Source organism: Eubalaena glacialis, chromosome 6 (genome assembly GCF_028564815.1).
Source record: "Eubalaena glacialis isolate mEubGla1 chromosome 6, mEubGla1.1.hap2.+ XY, whole genome shotgun sequence".
Classification (NCBI taxonomy): Eukaryota; Metazoa; Chordata; class Mammalia; order Artiodactyla; family Balaenidae; genus Eubalaena; species Eubalaena glacialis.
In genome coordinates, this window is record NC_083721.1 from 105,170,594 (window position 1) to 105,194,322 (window position 23,729).

At 35.4% G+C, this 23,729-nt stretch overlaps 1 protein-coding gene across 2 annotated transcripts in view; it reads right to left on the reverse strand.

Moving 5' to 3' along the window:
* Positions 1 to 3,048: 3,048 nt before the first annotated feature.
* NMD3 (NMD3 ribosome export adaptor) overlaps positions 3,049 to 23,729 on the reverse strand; it is a 37,685-nt gene continuing 17,004 nt past the window's right edge. For both annotated transcript variants that reach the window (XM_061193475.1, XM_061193476.1), the window contains 9 exons: positions 23,511 to 23,589; positions 22,723 to 22,819; positions 19,912 to 20,029; positions 13,745 to 13,890; positions 7,970 to 8,082; positions 7,091 to 7,163; positions 5,730 to 5,836; positions 4,733 to 4,803; positions 3,049 to 4,280 (listed from right to left, as the gene is read on the reverse strand). In XM_061193475.1, coding sequence (XP_061049458.1) covers positions 4,150 to 4,280; positions 4,733 to 4,803; positions 5,730 to 5,836; positions 7,091 to 7,163; positions 7,970 to 8,082; positions 13,745 to 13,890; positions 19,912 to 20,029; positions 22,723 to 22,819; positions 23,511 to 23,589 — 935 coding nt within the window. In that variant the 3' untranslated portion in view covers positions 3,049 to 4,149. The remainder of the gene's footprint in view (positions 4,281 to 4,732; positions 4,804 to 5,729; positions 5,837 to 7,090; positions 7,164 to 7,969; positions 8,083 to 13,744; positions 13,891 to 19,911; positions 20,030 to 22,722; positions 22,820 to 23,510; positions 23,590 to 23,729) is intronic.

Below are 23,729 nucleotides of genomic sequence, written 5' to 3' on the forward strand. Positions count from 1 at the left end.
AGAAAATTGGTCTATTTTTACGGAAATTGGTCCCATCATGAAAATAAGCCAAGAGGAGACTGCACACAGGTCCTGAACAAGGGAAATCCAAAACCTACTCAAAGAGTTACATTATCAGCATCCATGAATAAACTCAAATATATGGAGAAGAACCTGGCAAAAGGACACAGGAGCCACACTGATGGGGCACCCACTAGCCAATTCTGGGATAATGTGAGCAACAAAAGAAAAGATTAACAAAAAGAAAACAAACAATCTGATTTTTAAAAGTAGGCAAAGGTTTTGAACAGCCATTTTACCAGTGAAGATATATGGATAACAAATAAGCATATGAAAAGATGCTCAACATGATAAGCCATTAGGGAAATGTAAATTAAAACCACAAAGAACACAACCAACCACCTATTAGGATGGTTTTAAAAAAATGACAATATCAAGTGGTGGTGAGGATGCACAGTTACTGAGATGTTGATACACTGCTGGTGGGAAAGCAAAAAGGCACGAACCACTTGGAAAACAGTTAAATATACAAATACTATAAGGATCCAACAGTCGCATCCCTAGTTATTTATCCAAGTAAAATGAAACCTGTATACAAATATTCAAAGCAGCTTTACTCCTAATCATCAAAACCTGGAAATTCAAATGTGCCTCACCAGAGGAATGAATAAACTGTGGTACAATTTATACAATGCAATATTATACAATGCAATATTATACAATGCAATATTATACAATGCAATATTATACAATGCAATATACAATGCAATATTATTCAAAATAAAAAGTAACAAACTCTTGATATATACCACACCTTAGATGAATCTCAAGTGTACCACGCTAAGTGAAAAAAACCAGACTCAAATGGTCACATACTGTATGACTGCATTTACATATTTTGGAAAAAGCAAACCATAAGGTTAGAAAACAGATTGGAAGTTGACAGGAGTTAAGGATGGGTGAAGGGTTTGAAAACAAAGGGGTAGCAAAGGGAATTTAGGGGGATTGGGGAGGATGATAGAATTTTTTTGTATTTTAATTGCAGTGGCGATTACATGAATCTACACGTTAAAATTCAAAGAACTGTAAATCAAAGCATAAGCTTCACCATCTATAAGTTAATGAATTTAAAAAGAAAAATCAAGTTAAAATAACAATTGCAAAGGATTAAATCCTTTAATCCCTTCAAACAGAAAACCAAATAATATAACCCAAGAACATTTGGGAACATCTGGACTAATCGACAGCATACGTCTCCTGATGCAATGCATTGAGAATTTAGCATTACGTCTGGGGAAGTACTGCTAAAAGGGCTTAACATAAATTTAATCATGAGGAAAGTCAGACAAGCCTAAGCTGAGGTCACGCTACAAAACAACCGGTTTGGACTCTTCAAAAATGTCAATTACATTTAAAAAAAACTCAGGAATGGATCCACATGAAAGAAGTCTAAAGACATAAGAGAACCCAATGCAACATACAATCTTAGATATTTATTTTTTCCATATAAGACTTTATGGTTGGGATAACTGACAAAATCTCAATGTGGTCCATCAATTGGATAACAGTATTGTGTCAATGTTAATTTTCTGATTTTGATCATTGCACTGTGATTATGTAAGAAAATTCCTTGTTTTGGAGGGGAAAAACCAAATATTTAGGTGGTTACTCTTAAATGGCTCAGGAAAAAAAAAATTAAAAAGAGAAAGAAAGAAAATAAGGTTATGTTCATGTTTGCCAAATCCGAGTGAAGGGTATCAAGGAATTCTCTGTACTATTTTGCAACTTTTGTCTGAAATTATGTCAAAATTAAAAATAAATTATTTTTAATAGTAAACGTACTCTGGGCTAAAAATACCAGATCAAGTTATCTAAAGGATGGGAATCCGACTTCCCTGGTGGCACAGTGGTTAAGAATCCACCTGCCAATGAAGGGGACACAGGTTTGATCCCTGGTCCGGGAAGATCCCACATGTCGCGGAGCAGCTAAGCCCGTGCGCCACAACTACTGAGCCTGAGCTCTAGAGCCCATAAGCCAAAATTACTGAGCCCGCGCATCTAGAGCCCGTGCTCCACAACAACAGAAGCCATCGCAATGAGAAGCCCACGCACGGCAACGAAGAGCAGCCCCCGCTCGCTGCCACTAGAGAAAGCCCACGTGCAGCAATGAACCCAACGCAGCCAAAAATAAATAAGTAAAATAAATAAATAAACTTATTAAAAAAAATTAAAGGATGGGACTCAGCATGAACACATTTACTAAAATTTTAAGAGTCATGGGAAAACTCCTGGCACTTACTCAGAACTGATCAGAGAAGTGTGTTCTAGCACAAAGTCTGGAATTCTGGGCTCCACTGCGGCAAGGAATTAGCTTGATGCTGTTAAACATCTAACCACACAAGCAACTCTCTCCCCTCAACTGTTTCCTTGCTCATCGAGTGCCTCTTGCCAATAAAACAGCAGCTTCAAGTGCAGATTTGGCCACAAAAAAATAATCAATCATACTGACTTAGAATATTTATAAATCGGGTTATAAATCAGGTTCCTGTTATTTTGATTAATACCAGCATTCTCAAGTTGTATCAACTCTGGGACATAAGCCTGGAAATTATCCTCTAAAATGGCAGATTTATCAAGGCTATATAACTGTGCGCACTCTTGGCTAACGGCTTTTCTTTTAGCTATATTCCCTCATCTTGTCACAGCCTTCTTTCAACCAACAGATTTCATTACTCATAAAGACACAACATGAAAACAAGACTAAATAAGGTGAGTGAGAAATTACATTTTTCAGTGGGAAAGTCATATGACAAGTACTTAAATAACATTAATTCTACTTCAGAAACCTGCATGAAATTTAAATATGACACCCACATAATCACTTCAAGGACACAAAAAAGGGGGAGAATGTTTTTATTTTCATGCTTTTTAAAGTCTTGACATAGAAGAGGTAAACACAGACCACAGGTAAAAACTTTAAATATGCAGACAGAAGCCACTTTAGAAAGCACAGGCCTTTATTCAAAACTTCAGAATTAGGGAGTCTGATCTTAAAAAAAGGAAAATGTTCCATTCAGCACTTACTCAATTTCCTTATATAGTGGTATATATAGAATTTATGAATTAGCGCTTAGTAAGTCTGATCTTGCTTACAGAAGTAGGATCTTAATACTTCATTTTCAGAACACTTTAAAATCCAAGCCAATGCTTTTCCTTCAAGGATGTGGAAGGCATTCCTCATTCAAATCTGATTCGTGGTTTTATAAAGCATGAAGATCATTTTCATTACTTCATCAACTACATGCTGGATTCTAATATTCTTTTTGATAGTGATGTGTTTAGTGATAGAAACTTATAAAGAGGGAATTCCTTCTCAATTTGTAAACCAAAATTTTAAAAGCAAAATCCATGAAGTGATAGGAAGACATTTTTATGACATAAGCAGCTACTTCACTAAGCTGCTGGCACAAGCCAAAACAACAAAGGTACAGATTGTTATTTAACCTTTAAATACTGTTTGCTACAAATCTACAAATATTTTAAATATACTTTCTTCTGCAATGAAAATTAAGATAATCCCCAGCTTAACAGCTTTTGAAGATGTAAATATTACAAATAAAAAAGACAGCTTTCCTACTGAATGTCCAACGATAAACTGAACCCCAAGTTTTCTATCCCAAGGACATAAAAATGATCTAAAGTGGACTAAGTGCATGGCAAGTTCTTATTAAAAATGATTCTTCATATGCTCTTCTACTAAAGCAATCAATATAAAAAGGATGTGAAAGCTTGTTTTCTGCTTGAGGATTTAGGTAACCTCCAAGGAATCACAACCTGTGAGCTTTTAAACCCAGAGCTATAGTATGTGAAAATACTACTGTCTGATAAAAAAGCAAGCCAATAAAATTCCATACGTAAAATGGCCTAAATATCAGTAATAATTACATTCTGCATTTTTTAATCTAAAACTTCAAAGCCATCAACCTTTATCAGTGCTTCAAGTGAACAATCAAAATAGTCATATTTATTCAGGTTTAAAACTAAATTTCTCTTCTCTCAATATGAAGGCACAGACAGAATAGACAGTAAAAATTATTTTGTCCAACATCCTGAGCCTATGGATGTGGAAACCACCTACAAATGATCTCATTATGTCATCATCGATTCACCTTCTTCACCAGTAGCATCTTGGGAAATGTGAAGGTCTTCAAGCATCTCAGCCAGACTAATTCGAGGTGCTCCTTCATCATCTGTGTCACCTTCCACAGGAATGGTTGAATCTAAGAAAAAATACAAAGAGGATTTCAAATAAATACAACTATGGAAATATGCAAATACCTGCGCCCAGCAGCATTACTATTATTTAACCATATTATATCCACAGCACTTATATCATATCTAGAGCAGGCATTTAAATATGCATTGAATGACTGAACTTGCATAAATGTATGAATAACTATCCACTTGTATAGGGGTCAGCAAATTGAGGGATCATGCTAGGATGCAAATGATATCAAATGTGGTATAGTAAATAACATTTTAATAAGTTTTACTGTTGTGCAAGTTTGGGATTTTTTTTGGGGGGGGTGGGTAAATGTTTAGAGTAGTTTTAAAAACACATGATAAAAGTCATTTATGGAATCAGAGTTTAAGATACCAAAATACTCATACTGGGTTAATATATTTATTTACAGAAGCTACAACTTAAATCAAATACTCCTAATTCACCAACCTCTATAAATGTTCACATTTTTTCTAATTGCCTCATCTTCTTCAAGATCTTCAAGGAAATCTTGGTATTGCCTATAGAAGGGTAAAGAAACATTTAAGTATTTCACCTTTACCAAGAAAGTATGAAGTTAATGTTGTCTTCATTTTCAGCATTATAAGTGTGTTCCAAGTATTAAAATCTTTAAAAATAGTAAATGAAGGTCAAATATGGATGTTAATTAAATACTGACAGGTTTTTAAAAATTCTTTTCTTTCAAAATTACATTATTAAAAAAAATACACACCTGAATATAGGTGACATTAAATATAAGACAGTAAGAAGACCCCTTCATACTTTACCCTCCCCCCCAAAAAATGTATGGCCAAGTTGAAATACACACACTTTAAGACCATAGATGAAACAGTCAAATATGTACTTACAATATCTATTTAATATTATATACTTATATATACGTATTTTAAATTATGAGACTATATTTTAGAAATATTGCTGTTTCCCACTCACATTTCATGACACAGCTTTATTTAAACTTTTCGTTTTTTTATACATCAGTGTCATTAATGTCATCATTAAGGCCACTTTTCCAATCATCCAATAAACTTTTCTAGAACACAGTATCTTCATTTCTCCTTAAGTTGTTTGAAAAACAGCATATTTGATATCAATGTGCTATTTTCTTTTTATACTAAATCTTAAGTACTCATTTGCTATTTGTGACATCCACAAGGTAACTGCTCATTATATTTTCAAATGAATCATCAATAATAACACTGCAACTGTCAGGTCATAACCCAGGAAATAATAACTAAATCTGTGTTTCATGTAAATGTCATTACATCTGTTCATACTGATCCAAACAACATATTGATAAGAACAGAAAATTAATATTGAGTGCAAGGAGCAAGTGTGTGGTGACTATTTCTTTATGATAAAAAAAACCATAAAGATTTATCATAAGGATTTCCTTTGAGACAACATATAAAATATAAAGTGGGACCTTTCATCATCTGTATCCATGTTTTCTCTATCTCTTGCAAGCTCTTTCAGTTTCCAGTTTCTACGACGCTGACGTTTGGTACGGTCATAGCTCTTCTTGATTAACACCTAAAAGTAAGAGAAATATTTGCAAAGTTACAAAAAATGGGAACTAGGTAACAGGACCTCAAAATCCAACAAAATTTTTAAAATGAAAGCTTATGGGAATGCCAGGAAGACACCAAACTAATGACAGTGGTTATACCTTAAGGGAAAGGAGTAGGGATCAAGAAGTGGTGTCAAGAGAACTTTTAACATTTTTATTAATGTACTTAATATTTTATGAGAATGCATTTAGCCATTATTTGTATAACTGTTAAAATTTACTAACTGAAATTTTCCAGCGACTGAAAATTAAAATTTTTTATACCAAAAATTTCATGTTTCTGGTGGTTTTTTTTTTCCTTTATGCCAAAGTTCAGTTTTCAGCTACCATTCACATAAATCATTCTGAAACATTATCACAGGCAGACGCTTTTTCCCCCTTTCATTCCTACTAATAAGCACTTATAGAATTACATATTTTCACAACTGTATATCCTAGAACAATTTAATAAAGTGTGGAATAAATGAAAATAACTTTATAATACAAAATCTACGTAAGACCATTTTGATCTTCTCTTATGACCTTTTTGAAAAATACCTATTTAGACTTACACCGAAACCATGCTTCTATTTCCTAATTTATTAATTAATAAGAGCACAACTGGGTGGTGAGGAGGGGAGCCCTTCTTATACCATGACTTTTTGCCCACAGCTAAAGAGATCAATGTTTATTTTAAAAGATTCAGTTAAGCAAACAGGAGATAGGGTCTTTTCACATTTCACATTCACTGTTGCTCAGGATTCTGATAAACTCATGTTAGAATTTAACAGATTTTTTTCAGAAGTAACATTCTTTCTCTAAGACTTAACACTGTGAAGATTACTTTCAACTACAATTATATTCAAACCTGAATGATGGTTTTAACTCTAAATGCCTTCTTAACAACACATGAAATAAGCTGAGCCTAAAAGAATGAACAGGAATAAATTCTAAAGGTCATCATTTTTAGCTGCAAATTTATTTTTACTCTACAGATACTATCAAGCATTCTGACAGAATGAAAAGTTGATTATAAGAGCAACCAAAAAACTCAAAATCTTGGATATTATCCACTAAGAATTATCTTAAATGAAGGTTTTGCTATTATACCTTAACTGCAATTTCAAAAGAAACCTCTAAATTTATTACTTTCAAAAATGTGAACTCATGCATTTTACCCATAAGAGTTACATCAATCGTCTCCAACACATGAAAAAGAGGAAAATCTAAAGCCTTACCACATCTGGGACTCTATCTGATTTCATTTTGTTGGCATGCTCATCATTTAAGTTACAGTTGGCCAAATCAAACCTGAAATGAAAACAATGAAACACTTAATGACAAAAACACTTACTCTTTCCATGTAACTTTTTATTTTATAGATGATCACCTAACAGTTCCTCCTAAGATCAAACATTTAATACGCTTTCCCACTTTAGAAGTTTTGCAGTGTACTATACAGTGAACAGGCTTCTACAGATCCTGGTAAAGATAATAATGCACTCTATCTCTCAGTTTCACATGTCATCCATTATTGTCCACCTTCCTATACTCTTGTAAAAGAAGCAAAACAGACTTATATATCAGTCTAACATTAGGATTCAGTTACATGGTTCCATTCAGTTTATAGACAACAAAAACAAAACACCCCTCATTCTCTAGTAAAAGGAACTGAAACCCTAAGAGCAAAAATAATGTTTAAGGCATGCTTATAAGCTCTGCATCAGAATGGACTATCCTATGCCTAAAAAAACCCCTTACATGTACAGCTGCCATATTTTAAAAGTGAAATATTTTAACAACAGCATATGCATAATAAAAAACTACCTGCTCCCTCAAAAAACTACAAACATAATCTAATCATACTACTTCTGGGTTCAATTACTCAAAATCTTGTAATAAATGACTCTAAGATGATGGCCAAAATGGAATAACTATGGGCTTCTGTCCAATCAATAATTTCATTTAGTTATCAATAATAAAGTGAGCTATATGGCTCCTAAGAACTCTTAAATTCTTTTTAGGATAAACAACTTTATTTTAGATAGCTTTGCTGGCTCCCAGAGAAAATCTGCAACGCTAGTCGGCAGTTTAAAATACTATAAAATAATACAAACCCCAACACCAGGTCTCCAGGATTTAGAAGATGTCCCAAATGAGTGCGACAAAAATACTGTTTATCTGTATTCATTTCAGATGTTTTCTGTACCCAGACTTCCCCGAGGGTATGCTTAACAGGAAAGAAAATGAACTCTTCAATAATCTAGGCATAACTTAAAAAGCATCTCACAGAAAAGTTAGATACAATGTTGATTTTGGTTTTCTGATTTTCATTTTAAAGACAGAAATTGTTTTATTTTCCAGATCTCTGAAACACTGTCAAAATTAACAAATTACTGAATTATGAGTACAGAAAAAGACTCATAAGTAATTCATAAAATATTTTTGTTAAGATTTTATTCAAGGCTTTTATAAAACATTAACATTGTCACCTAAAAACAGACACATATGTAGAATTTTTAAAAGAAATGTTCTCACAGGGAGATGGGCCAACACAGACTGAGCAAAAAGAATAACTAAAAAAGTAGGGGAATCTTAAATCCAGAAAATATCTTAAGCAACCCCTTGTTTTACACATAAGGTTAAAAAAAACAGGTTTCAGAGAAAATAATCTAGCAATCCCAGCAGCACCACTACCACAACAGAACCCAAATCTTCATCAGTTTTTTTAATGTCTACTATTTTGAGGTGTAACTTTTTTTTAAACTATTTACCATGGAAACATCATCTCAAGTTTGAACTTTTAAAGCAGAAAACCATTAAAGTCCCTTTCCAACATGGAATTTTACAAGCAATTTTAACTGACATTTCAAACTTCCCGGCTGAATGAAGTATAGCACATGCCAATACCTTTTACTAACAAAAACAGAACCAAGTAAAATGGGATCAAGAGCAAAATACTAAGAATTATAGATAGAATTAAGGAATCTCAAAGAGGTGAAAAGAAGAGGTAGAGAGAGAGGAAGAAACTGAAATAACAGACAGGTCCCAGATTTAGGAAAAAACTGGGAAAAAAAAATCGAATTACCAGGGAAACACTAAATTCTAGCTAAATGCATATTTTGAAAGCAAAGAAAGTAGTTTTATATATGCCTATGGGGAAGTGGTGGTGCTTAAATGATAAACGTTTGTTCTTTTTTTTTTTTAATAAATTTATTTATTAATTTGTTTTTATTTTTGGCTGTATTGGGTCTTTGTTGCTGCTCATGCGCTTTCTCTAGTTAAGGCAAGCGGGGGCTACTCTTCGTTGCGGTGCGCGGGCTTCTCATTGTCTTGGCTTCTCTTGTTGCAGAGCACAGGCTCTAGAACGCAGGCTCAGTTGCTCCGCAACATGTGGGATCTTCCCAGGCCAGGGCTCGAACCCGTGTCCCCTGCGTTGGCAGGCGGATTCTTAACCACTGCGCCACCACGGAAGCCCTAAACGTTTTTTCTTAATCATATTATTAAATTTTTTATTTTAAAGAAAAATATGAAAAGTAATTCTTCCATTCCCATTGATTTTCTCAAGTTATCGGAAGTTATTTTTGTCTCAAGACACAATATTACCTCAATAGAAATGAGCACTGTTAGTATACAGTTTGGGGGGGCCTCTAAATACTATTTTATAGTAGAAGAAATCAGACTTACATCCTTGAAGAAACACCTGATTTCAGATATGGGGTAGGAATTACACAATGTGATTTTGGAACACCTAAATGTTGTGGTGTTGTCCCACAAAGTAAGGATGCTTTCAAAGACTAGGAAAGTCATGTCAAAAGGACAAAGGAATAGACCTATATCTATTAAGGAAATTGAGTCAATAATTAGTAATCTTCCAAAATAGAAAGCACCAGGCCCTGATGGATTCACTGGTGAATTCTAGCAAACATTTAAGGTAGAAATTATACCATTCCTCTAGAATCTTTTCCAGAAGGCAGAAACAGAGGGAATACTTCCTAACTCATTTACAAGGTCAACATTACCTTAAAACCAATACCAGACAAAGACATTACAAGGAAAGTAATCTACAGACCAATCTCTCATGAACACAGATTCAAAAATCCTCAACAAAACATAAAAGAACTGTACACCATTACCAAGTGGGATTTAACCCATGTATGCAAGGCTGGTTCAACATGTGAAAATCAAATTAATGTAGCCCATCAATCATATCAACAGGTTAAAAAGGAAAAAAAATCACATGATGATATCAATAAAGAAAAAGCATTTGACAAAATCCAACACCCATTCATGATAAAAAAAAAAAAAAAAAAACCTCTCAGTAAACTAGAAATAGAGGGGAACTTCTCCACCTGATAAAGAATATCTATTAAAAAAAAAAAACCTTAAACCTAACATTATACTTAATGGTGAGAAACTTGCAGCTTTCCCACTAAGATCAGGTACAAGGCAAGAATGTCCCCTCTCACTACTCATTTTCAATATCCTACTGGAAACCCTAGCTAATACAAAAGATAAGAAAAGGAAATGAAAGGTAAATAAATTGGAAAGGAAAAAATAAACTTATCTTTGCAGATGACATGGTCATCTACGTAGAAAATTTAAATGGACCAAAGAGCTCCCAGAATATAGCAAGGTTATAGGATACAAGGTTATAAACGAAAGTCACTTTCCTATATACCAACATAAAAAAGTGGAATTTGAATTTTAAAAATACCGTTTACATTGGCACCCCTCCAAAAATGAAATACTTAGGTGTAAATCTAACCAAATATGTATAAGATCTGTATGAGGAAAACTACAAAACTCTGATGAACAAAATCAAAGAACTAAAACAGAGAGATGTTCCATGTTCATGGACAGGAAAACTCAATATTGTCAAGATGTAAGTTCTGCCCAACTTGACCTACAGATTCATGCAATTCCAATCAAAATCCCAACAAGTTTAGCCACAGAGGCATAATTACAGCATAAGGAGTATGGTCAGTAATACTGTAATAACTTTGTATGGGAACAGATGGTAACTAGACTTATCAGGGTGATCATTTCATAATGCATGAAAATATCAAATCACTTGTGTAGTACACCTGAAAATAACATACTGTTGTATGTCAACTATGTTTCAATTAAAAAAAATTTCCAATAAGATATTCTGTGGATATCGACAACTGCTTTTAAAGTTATACCGAGACAAGAGATCCTGAACAGTCAACACAATTTTGAAGGAGAAGAACAAAGTTGTAGGACTGACACTACCCAACTTGAAGACTTACTATAATGCTACAGTAATCATGACAGTGTGGTACTGACAAAAGAATAAATATTATACATCAATGGAACAAAATAAGAGAGTCCAGAAATATACCCAAATAAATACAGTCAACTGATCTTTGACAAGGGAGCAAAGGCAATACAATGGAACAAAGACAGTCTTTTCAACTAATGGTGCTAGAATAACTGGACATTGACATGCAAAAAAAAAAAAAGTCAATCTGGACACAAACCTCACATCCTTCACAAAAATTAACTCAAAATGGATCATAGACCTAAGTGTACAACACACAACTATAAAACTCCTAGAAGAAAACAAAGGAGAAAATCTAGCTGACCTTGGGTTTGGCAATGACTTTTTCAATACAGTAACAAAGGCAGGATCCATGAAAGAATAGTTGATAACCTGGACTTCATTAAAATTAGAAACTTCTGCTCTATGAAAGACAATGTCAAGAGAATAAGATGATAAACCACACTGGGAGAAAATATTTGCAAAAAACATATCTGACAAAGGACTTTTAACCAAAATATACAAACAACTCTTAAAACTCAAAAATAAGAAAACAACCTGATTAAAAAATGGGTCAAAGACCTTAACAGACACCTCACCAAAAAAGACATACAGATGGCAAATAAGCATGAGAAAATACTCCTCATCATGTGTCATCAGGGAAATACAAATTAAAATGACAATGAGATACTACTATATACCTATTAGGAAGGCCCTAAACACTGACAAATCCAAAATCCTGACATCAAATGTTGGTGAAGATGTGTAGCAACAGGAACTCTCACACATTACTGGCGGGAATGCAAGATAATACCACCACTATGGAAGACAGTTTGGCAGTTTCTTACAAAACTAAACATACTCTTACCAAATGATCCAACAAACATGCTGCTTGGTATTTACACAAAGAAGCTGAAAACTCATGTCCACACAAAAACATGCAAAAGAATGTTTATAGCAGCTTTATTGATAACTGCCAAAACTTGGAAGCAACCAATATGTTCTTCAGTAGGTGAATGAGTAAACTGTGGTACATCAAAACAATATTATTTGGCACTTAAAAAAAAAAGAGCTATTAAGCCGTGAAAATACATGGAGAAAATTTAAATGCACATTACTAAGTGAAAGAAGCCAATATGAAAAGACTGTGTGAGTCCAATTATATGACACTCTGGAAAAGGCAAAACTATACAGACAGTATTAAAAAAAAAAAAAATCAGTGATTGCCAGGGGTTAGGAGTGAGGGAAGGATGAGCAGGCAGAGCACGGAGGATCTTAAGGGCAGCGAAAATATCCGGCATGATACTATAATGATGGATACATGTCACTATACATTTGTCCAAACCCATAGAAAGTACAATACCAAGAGGGAATCCTAATGTAAAATATGGACATTGGGTGATTATACTGTGTCGATGTAGATTCATCAATTGTAACAAATGTACCACTCTTTTGGCAGGAGAAGGGCATTTGATAATGGTGGAGGCTATGCATGTGTGGAGGCAAGGAGTATACAGGAAATCTTTTACCTCCTCTTAATTTTGCTGCGAACCTAAAAGTGCTCTAAAAAAAGTAAGTCATTAAAAAAATTTTTTTTGAAGGAAATAGAAACTATTCTGAAGGGGCTCCTACTGGCTACATTTGAGGCGATCTGAGAGGGAGGGAGGGAGGGAGGAAGGAAGAAGGGAGGCAGGGTAGTAGCAAAAGGAAAAAATTCATAAATTACAATGCAGAGACCTGGCTATCAGATAAACAGCCAAACATTACTTGCCTCTTGATATATCATAAAAGGTACATAGCATCACCTCTGAAATGTTCTGCCAAAAAAAAATTAACCTAAACTTAAATAAAACTTTAGATCCATTTTCCAGTTTAAAGGAACTATAAGAGATTACAAAGCAAGTTAAATGACATCATGAGGAAACAATAAGACTAGATCCACAAGATAAATAAATGCCCTAGTTGCATTAGGAAGTTGGTATCATAAAAAAATGAATTAGACAAAAAAAGGGGGGGCTGTTATTAAATATTTAAGAGGTACAATATTCACATTCAATATATAGTCCCCAACTAGACACTGGTTTGAACAAACCATAAAAGGCACTTTGGGACAAATAAGGAAATCTGGCAAACTATGCAGTTTATATGTATGATAGTACTTTGATTATACAGAAAATGTTTCTATGTTTTAGAGATGATCATTGAAGTATTCAGTATTTACTGATGATATATATATTTAACTCAAAATGTTTGAAATTTTTTAAAAAGCAAGAGAGGGTTAAGCTTGTCATTTGGTCCTTCTGTACAAAAGGAAAGGAAATGCTTTTTCATAATAATATTTTTTTAATTTTCCCAATATTAAAGAGAAAAAGTTAACTTACTAGATAGTGTAAGTCTGATAGTTTTCACCACAATGACCACACGTTAAAAGCAAATGGCATACAAACACAGAATGCATTTTTAACTGAATGTGCTTTTAGCTTCTTTGGAACCACATTTTGGAATTACCAACAAATTTAAAAAACAAAGATACAAAAAAAAAAAGAGAGAGAGAGACACTAAAACAGTAAGTTGGGGGCTAGGGAGAGGTAAGCAGGATGGAACTTACCTTTTTTGATATCATTCCAGCACCTGCACTGCGTTTTAGATCTCGTACTATGCTGCATTCCATAACAATAAACTCCTCTAGCTGTTTGGGATGGCATAAACTATTGAAAGGATGACTCCAAAAAGTGTTGCCATCAATATCTGCAACTAAGAATAAACAAAGAACATTAAAGAACAAAAGAACTGAAGTATTTCAAAAGCCATCAAATGCAGTCCCAGGTGAATGCCCAGAGTGTCCGAGCCCGCTTCCAGGGTTTCAGCAGCAGCAACCCATGAGGCGGATTTCAGATACTCAGACTCCACCTATACTTTCACCTACATTGGCGGCCCCAGAAGCCATGTGGCTGACAGGGTCTTGGTGCTCTGGCCAGGTGTCAGGTCTGTGACTCTGAGGTGGGAGAGCCAAGTTCAGGACATTGGTCCACCAGAAACCTCCCGACTCCACGTAATATCAAACGGCGAAAACTCTCCCAGAGATCTCCATCTCAACGCTAAGACCCAGCTCGACTCAACGACCAGCAAGCTACAGTGCTGGACACCGTATGCCAAACAACTAGCAAGACAGGAACACAACCCCACCCATTAGCAGAGAGGCTGCCTAAAATCATAATAAGGTAACAGGCACCCCAAAACACACCCCAGATGCAGTACTGCCCACCAGAAGGACAATATCCAGCTTCATCCACCAGAACACAGGCACCAGTGCCCTCCACCAGGAAGCCTACACAACCCACTGGACCAACCTTGGCCACTGGGGGCAGACACCAAAAACAATGGGAACTACAAACCTGCAGCTTGAGAAAAGGAGACCCCAAACACAGTAAGTTAAGCAAAATGAGAAGACAGAGTAACACACGGCAGATGAAGGAGCAAGGTAAAAACCCACCAGACCAAACAAATGAAGAGGAAATAGGCAGCCTACCTGAAAAAAAAATTCAGAGTAATGATAGTAAAGATGACCCAAAATCTTGGAAAGAGAATGGAGAAAATACAAGAAATGTTTAACAAGGACCTAGAAGAACTAAAGAGCAAACAAACAGTGATGAACAACACAATAAATGAAATTAAAAATTCTCTACAAGGAATCAATAGCAGAAAAACTGAGGCATAAGAACATATAAGTGACCTGGAAGATAAAACAGTGGAAATAACTACTGCAGAGCAGAATAAAGAAAAAAGAATGAAAAGAATTGAGGACAGGCTCAGAGACCTCTGGGACAACATTAAATGCACCAACATTCGAATTATAGAAGAAGAAGAGAAAAAGAAAGGGACTGAGAAAATATTTGAAGAGATTATAGTTGAAAACTTCCCTAATATGGGAAAAGAAATAGTCAACCCAGTCCAGGAAATGCAGAGGGTCCCATACACGATAAATCCAAGGAGAGACACGCCAAGACACATATTAATCAAACTATCAAAAATTAAATACAAAGAAAAAATATTAAAAGCACCAAGGGAAAAACAGCAAATAACATATGGAATCCTCATACGGTAAACAGCTGATCTTTCAGCAGAAACTCTGCAAGCCAGAAGGGAGTGGCAGGACATATTTAAAGTGATGAAACGGAAAAACCTACAACCAAGATTACTATACCCAGCAAGGATCTCAGATTCGATGGAGAAATTAAAACCTTTACAGACAAGCAAAAGCTAAAAGAGAATTCAGCACCACCAAACCAGCTTTACAACAAATGCTAAGGAACTTCTCTGCACAGGAAACACAAGAGAAGGAAAAGACCTACAATAACAAACCCGAAAAAATTAAGAAAATGGGAATAGGAACATACATATCAATAATTACCTTAAATGTAAACGGATTAAATGCTCCAACCAAAAGACATACACTGGCTGAATGGATACAAAAACAAGACCCATATATATGCTGTCTACAAAAGACCCACTTCAGACCTAGGGACACATACAGACTGAAAGTGAGGGGATGAAAAAAGATATTCCATGCAAATGGGAAATCAAAAGAAAGCTGGAGTAGCAATTCTCATATCAGACAAAATAGACTGCAAAATAAAGACTATTACAAGAAACAAAGAAGGACACTACGTAATGATCAAAGGATCAATCCAAGAAGAAGATATAACAATTGTAAATATTTATGCACCCAATGAAGGAGCACGGCAATACATAAAGCAAATGTTAACAGCCATAAAAGGGGAAATTGACAGTAACACAATCATAGTAGGGGACTTTTAACACCTCGCTTTCACCAATGGACAGATCACCCAAAATGAAAATAAATAAGGAAACACAAGCTTTAAATGATACATTAAACAGGATGGACTTAATTGATATTTATAGGACATTCCATCCAAAAACAACAGAATACACTTTCTTCTCAAGTGTTCATGGAACATTCTCCAGGATAGATCATATCTTGGGTCACAAACCAAGCCTTGGTAAATTTAAGAAAATTGAAATCATATCAAGTATCTTTTCCGACCACAACGTTATGAGACTAGATGTCAATTACAGGAAAAAATCTGTAAAAAATACAAACACATGGAGGCTAAACAATACACTACTTAATAACCAAGAGATCACTGAAGAAATCAAAGAGGAAATCAAAAAATACCTAGAAACAAATGACAATGAAGACACGACCACCCAAAACCTATGGGATGCAGCAAAAGCAGTTCTAAGAGGGAAGCTTACAGTAATACAATCCTACCTTAAGAAACAAGAAACATCTCAAATAAACAACCTAACCTTACACCTAAAGCAATTAGAGAAAAAAGAACAAAAAAAACCCCATGTTAGAAGGAAAGAAATCATAAAGATCAGGTCAGAAATAAATGAAAAAGAAATGAAGGAAACGATAGCAAATGTCAATAAAACTAAAAGCTGGTTCTTAGAGAAAATAAACAAAATTGATAAACCATTAGCCAGGCTCATCTAGAAAAAAAGGGAGAAGACTCAAATCAATAGAACTAGAAATGAAAAAGGAGAAGTAACAACTGACACTGCAGAAATACAAAGGATCATGAGAGATTACTACAAGCAACTATATGCCAATAAAATGGACAACCTGGAAGAAATGGACAAATTCTTAGAAAAGCACAACCTTCTGAGACTGAACCAGGAAGAAATAGAAAATATGAACAGACCAATCACAAGCACTGAAATTGAAACTGTGATTAAAAATCTTCCAACAAACAAAAGCCCAGGACCAGACGGCTTCACAGGCGAATTCTATCAGACATTTAGAGAAGAGCTAACACCTATCCTCAAACTCTTCCAGAATATAGCAGAGGGAGGAACACTCCCAAACTCATTCTATGAGGCCACCATCACCCTGATACCAAAACCAGAGAAAGATGTCACAAAAAAAGAAAACTACAGGCCAATATCACTGATAAACATAGATGCAAAAATCCTGAACAAAATACTAGCAAACGGAATCCAACAGCACTTAAAAGGATCATACACCATGATCAAGTGGGGTTTATCCCAGGAATGCAAGGATTCTTCAATATACACAAATCAATCAATGTGATACACCATATTAACAAATTGAAGGATAAAAACCATATGATCATCTCAATACATGCAGAAAAGGCTTTTGACGAAATTCAACACCCATTTATGATAAAAACCCTCCAGAAAGTAGGCATAGAGGGAACTTACCTCAACATAATAAAGGCCATATATGACAAACCCACAGCCAACATCGTTCTCAATGGTGAAAAACGGAAACCATTTCCACTAAGATCAGGAACAAGACAAGGTTGCCCACTCTTACCACTATTATTCAACACAGTTTTGGAAGTTTTAGCCACAGCAATCAGAGAAGAAAAAGAAAAAAAAGGAATCCAAATCGGAAAAGAACAAGTAAAACTGTCACTGTTTGCAGATAACATGATACTATACATAGAGAATCCTAAAGATGCTACCAGGAAAGTACTAGAGCTAATCAATGAATTTGGTAAAGTAGCAGGATACAAAATTAATGCACAGAAATCTCTTGCATTCCTATACACTAATGATGAAAAATCTGAAAGACAAATTAAGGAAACACTCCCATTTATCACTGCAACAAAAAGGATAAAATACCTAGGAATAAATCTACTAAGGAGACAAAAGACCTGTATGCAGCAAACTGTAAGACACTGATGAAAGAAATTAAAGATGATACAAACAGATGGAAAGATATACCATGTTCTTGGATTGGAAGACACAACACTGTGAAAATGACTCTACTACCCAAAGCAACCTACAGATTCAATGCAATCCCTATCAAACTACCAATGGCATTTTTCACAGAACTAGAACAAAAAATTTCACAATTTGTATGGAAACACAAAAGACCCCGAATAGCCAAAGCAGTCTTGAGAAAGAAAAACGGAACTGGAGGAATACGGCTCCCGGACTTCAGACTATACTACAAAGATACAGTAATCAAGACAGTGTGGTACTGGCACAAAAACAGAAATATAGATCAATGGAACAGGATAGAAAGCCCAGAGATAAACCCATGCACATATGGTCACCTTATCTTTGATAAAGGAGGCAAGAATATACAATGGAGAAAAAACAGCCTTTTCAATAAGTGGTGCTGGGAAAACTGGACAGCTACATGTAAAAGAAGGAAATTAGAACACTCCCTAACACCATACACAAAAATAAACTCAAAATGGATTAAAGACCTAAATGTAAGGCCAGACACTATCAAACTCTTAGAGGAAAACACAGGCAGAACATTCTATGACATAAATCATAGCAAGATCCTTTTTGACCCACCTCCTAGAGAAATGGAAATAAAAACAAAAATGAACAAATGGGACCTAATGAAACTTAAAAGCTTTTGCACAGCAAAGGAAAAAGACAACTCTCAGAATGGAAGAAAGTATTTGCCAACGAAGCAACTGACAAAGGATGAATCTCCAAAATATACAAGTAGCTCATGCAGCTCAATATCAAAAAAAAACAGACAACCCAATCCAAAAATGGGCAGAAGACCTAACCAGACATTTCTCCAAAAAAGATATACAGATTGCCAATAAATAAATGAAAGGATGCTCAACATCACTAATCATTAGAGAAATGCTAATCAAAACTACAATGAGGTATCACCTCACACTGGTCAGAATGGCCATCAACAAAAAATCTACAAACAATAAATGCTGGAGAGGGTGTGGAGAAAAGGGAACCCTCTTGCACTGTTGGTGGGAATGTAAATTGATATAGCCACTATGGAGAACAGTATGGAGGTTCCTTAAAAAACTAAAAATACAACTACCATACAACCCAGCAATCCCACTACTGGGCATATACCCTGAGAAAACCATAATTCAGAAAGAGTCATGTACCACAATGTTCACTGCAGCTCTATTTACAATAGCCAGGACATGGAAGCAACCTTAGTGTCCATCGACAGATGAATGGATAAAGAAGATGTGGCACATATATACAATGGAATATTACTCAGCCATAAAAAGAAATGAAATTGAGTTATTTGTAGTGAGGTAGATGGACCTAGAGACTGTCCTACAGAGTGAAGTAAGTCAGAAAGAGAAAAACAAACACCGTATGCTAACACATATATATGGAGTCAAAAGAAAAAAAATGGTCCTGAAGAACCTAGGAGCAGGACAGGAATAAAGACGCAGACATAGAGAGAATGGACTTGAGGACACAGGGAGGGGGAAAGTAAGCTGGGATGAAGTGAGAGAGTGCCATGGACATATATACACTACCAAATGTAAAAGAGATAGCTAGTGGGAAGCAGCTGCATAGTACAGGGAGATCAGCTCGGTGCTTTGTGACCACATAGAGGGGTGGGATAGGGAGGGTGTGAGGGAGACGCAAGAGGGAGGAGACATGGGGATATATGTATATGTATAGCTCATTCACTTTGTTATAAAGCAGAAACTAACACACCATTGTAAAGCAATTATACTCTAAATGGAATACAACTAATAAAAATTTAAAATTTCCCAGAAATCTTTCTTCAAACAAAAAAATACAAGGATAACTTATTAAAAGCTTTAAAAATTCCAGTATTTTAAAACACTGTAAGGTAAAAATTTTAACGACTGTACAGTAGTTTTTTAAAACAATGTTACTAAGAATGCTTGATAAAATTAACAACATTAACAAATTATTACTGCTTGCTGGACAGAACCGTCAAGGCAGATAGTTTCGAAAACTTACCTTGTAGGGTATTTGGATCTATGAGATGGATGACGCTGGTTACTCGAATACACACACAAATCTGGTTCATGTTTCCCAGGCTTTGTGCCAGTTTTGGAGACAGACAAACAACATTATCCTAGGCATAAGAACTAACATTTAGTGTGAAGGAAATCCTAAGTAACAGTCTCCAATAAACACTCATCAATGTAAAGCTGATCCAAGTGCATTTGCCCAAACCAAAATGTCATTTTTAATTCTATGTATCAACAAAGGGCCTAAAAAAAAAAAGAATCAGACCTTAAAGAAACAGAAAATAAGCTACACCTTCTTAAGATGGGAATATCTGTCTTAATAAAAATGCTTTAAAAAATATTTTCCAGATCCTAGTCACCAAACTATTAAGTTTGTTTCAATTTTATTGAAGTGCGAATGCCTGCTTTTTACTCCATGTTAATAGTGTACATTCCAAGCAAAGTATTATAAACACCAGAAGGAAAGTGATTTTCCAATCTATTTGTGACTTCATTTAATCTCTATAAAAATTAATTTCAGGGACTTCCCTGGTGGTGCAGTGGTTAAGAATCCACCTGCCAATGCAGGGGACACAGGTTTGACCCCTAGTCCGCAAAGGTCCCACATGCCGCGGAGCAACTAAGCCTATGCGCCACAACCCGTACTCTAGGGCCTGCGTGCCACAACTACTGAAGCCCACGCCCAGAGCCCATGCTTTGCAACAACAGAAGCCACCGCAATGAAAAGCCTACGCACTGCAACGAAGAGTAGCCCCCGTTCGCCGCAACTAGAGAAAGCCCTCATGCAGCAATGAGGACCCTACACAGCTAAAAATAAATTAATTTTTTAAAAAAACATAACCATTATTAAAAAAAAATTAATTTCAGAGGAGCCACGTGTTCCTCCTTCTTGTCTACATGTACCAATATGAAATCAAAGATCTAATGCCCCCTTAAAAGCACATATGCCTATGTGTGCATCAGGAGATATTACCACCAATGTGGTTATCTGTTTTTAAGCTGTTATTAAAATATAAAAAGGATCTGGGTTATATTTTAAGCTGTATCTATTCACAAGGCTCCCCCACTGAAGGGACATTCTGTGCCTCCCTAATGGCACCTAGTTCAGTCCTTTTTCTTTTCTTTTCTTTTTTTTTTAACTTAGTAAGAGTCTCCAAAGATTAATGAAAAAACTTCTTTACACTGTGTATTCATCCAGATACCTGTATGAGTCACTCAAAGCACTTAATACACATGGCCTAAATATGCCCTCACCCCTAGATTCGTATCTCCCCAGTTTTGCACCAGGAAAATGTTCACTGTTTTAAACTAGGAGTCTGCAAATAAGATCCTCAGGCCAAATTTTTGTAAATAAAGTTTTGCTAGAACACAGCCTCAGCCCTTCATTTACCTATTATCTATGGCTACTTTTGTGCAACAACAGCACAGATGAGTAGTTGCAAAACCGATTATACAGCCTAAAAGCTGAAAATGTTTACTATCTGGCCCTTTACAGAAAAAATTTGCTGACTCGGTTTTAAGCCATCATTTCATCCCTGGTACTGTGCTACACCATAAATTAGTGATAACTTTAAAGCCTCAGAGTCACAGACCTAGACACAAATCCTGGCTTCATTTTTGTAGTTATGTAACTTTGGGCAAGTCATCTAACCTCCCCAAGCTTCAACTTCCTCATCTTCAAATGATGATATGATTTACTCCCGTTGTTGTGAGACTTGAAGAGGTGAAATATACTTATAATAATAAGTATAATATAAGAGATAATAACTTTATGTAGAATGCTCACAATAAATTATGGCATTTATTATTAGTGATTTAAACATGGACATGCAAGTTCCTACATGGCAGTGACCTCTACTACATAATCCTTAACACACAGCCTTCTATACAATAGATCCTCAATAACTATTTGTTGAATTTTAATTCATTTATATTTTTTGAAGCAGAGTTTTACCTTAGTACAATTAATGAAATGATAATCTATGTCAAGTGTTATTCAGATTATATTTTTAAAATCACAGGGATTTCCCTGGTGGCGAAGTGGTTAAGAATCCACCTGCCAGTGCAGGGGACATGGGTTCGAGCCCTGGTCCGGGAAGATCCCACATGCTGTGGAGCAACTAAGCCCATGTGCCGCAACTACTGAGCCTGCGCTCTAAAGCCCGCGAGCCACAACTACTGAAGCCTGCGTGCCTAGAGTCCATGCTCCTCAACAAGAGAAGCCACCGCCATGAGAAGCTCGCACACCACAACGAAGAGCAGCCCCCCGCTCGCCGCAACTAGAGAAAGCCCACGTGCAGCAACGGAGACCCAACACAGCCAAAAATAAATAAATAAATTTTTTTTAAAAATCACAAAAATAATTCTATGATCTCCTTTCCACAATACTGTTTAATTTTATCATGCCAAAATCCAGTTTGCATATATTCCACAAAGTGGTTCACTGATAATTATTTTAAAGTAATTTCCTGTATTCAAAGTTTCACAGAACTGTCAAGTGTCCACTAGGATCGCAAAGTCTAAGGAATTTGCACCATAAAAACTGTAACCAGAAAAGGAAAAAAAAAAAAAAAAAAAAAAAAAAACTGCAACCAGGCCTTTTAATTAGTACACCAAAACTTCATAATTTTAAGCATGATTACTTTTAAACATCTTTTTAACACGGCTGAAACGTGTCAGAAATCATTAAGAAGGAAGTTTTCTAAATGTTTAACCAATCCCAGAAGGAAACCAGGACCTAATAATTACATATAAACCAATTAAGAAGGACATGGATTAATTAAATGAGAAAAAGTACCTTGCATATCGGGACAATTTCCACAGAAAAAGTGCTTTTGTAATTGTATGTGTTACTATGGACATCCTGAGAGATCAGTCTCTGTGAGGCTTTGTATCTGTTAAGAGAAAAAGTTAATCGTAATAAAAAAACAAAGGTCCTTACTTGTATAGTCTCGAGAATATAAATTTTCATCAAATCAAATCATTACTGTCCAAGGTCCGAAACAGCTTCCTGACGCCTGCTATGGTGAACCCTCATTACGTCCACTTCATTTAAAAACCTTCACCAATCTGACTGCACCCTACCTATTTTCAACTTTACCTACTGAAAACCTCCAAAACATGCCCTTGGCTTAGACCAATCTAGTCTACATATAGCATCCATTAAAAGCCACACTAATGCTTACCCCAAGTCATTGTTCACACTAATCTCACTTTTCAATACAAACTCTACTTTTGAAAATTTCCCCATTTTATGAGCTTAAGTTCTTCCTCTTCCATGAAGTTTCTCCCCAAAGTCCTCTACCCCCATTTTTCTTCTCGCTTATTTAAACACATTCAATCAGTGGTTCAGTACTACAGTGCTTACTATTGCGGGGTGAGGTCTAGCTCCCCAAACAGATTGTTAATGCTCTTTGGCTAATACTTCCCTTAAAGTGGCTAATCCAATAAATGCTTACTAACTGTGTAAGTATTCCTACTATAATTTAAATATTTTAAGATAGGATGCCAAAGACTGAAGAATGGATGTGACCTAAGTTCATTCCCAGTTCCCTGGATTTAATCACATGTACGTTCAAAACATACCTAGTGGGAACCGTACACTGAAGGAATTCTACCATCTTCTGAGCATGTTGTTTTGAGGAATAATAGAAATCCAGACCATCTTTTAAAGAAAAAAGCCATGTTAAAATAATACCGCAAAGTAAGATTTTCCTCTACTAACATGACTATACCAAAAATTAAATGCATATTAAACAATTTAATTATAATATTCTAGCCATAGCACAGTAGGAATACCGTTAT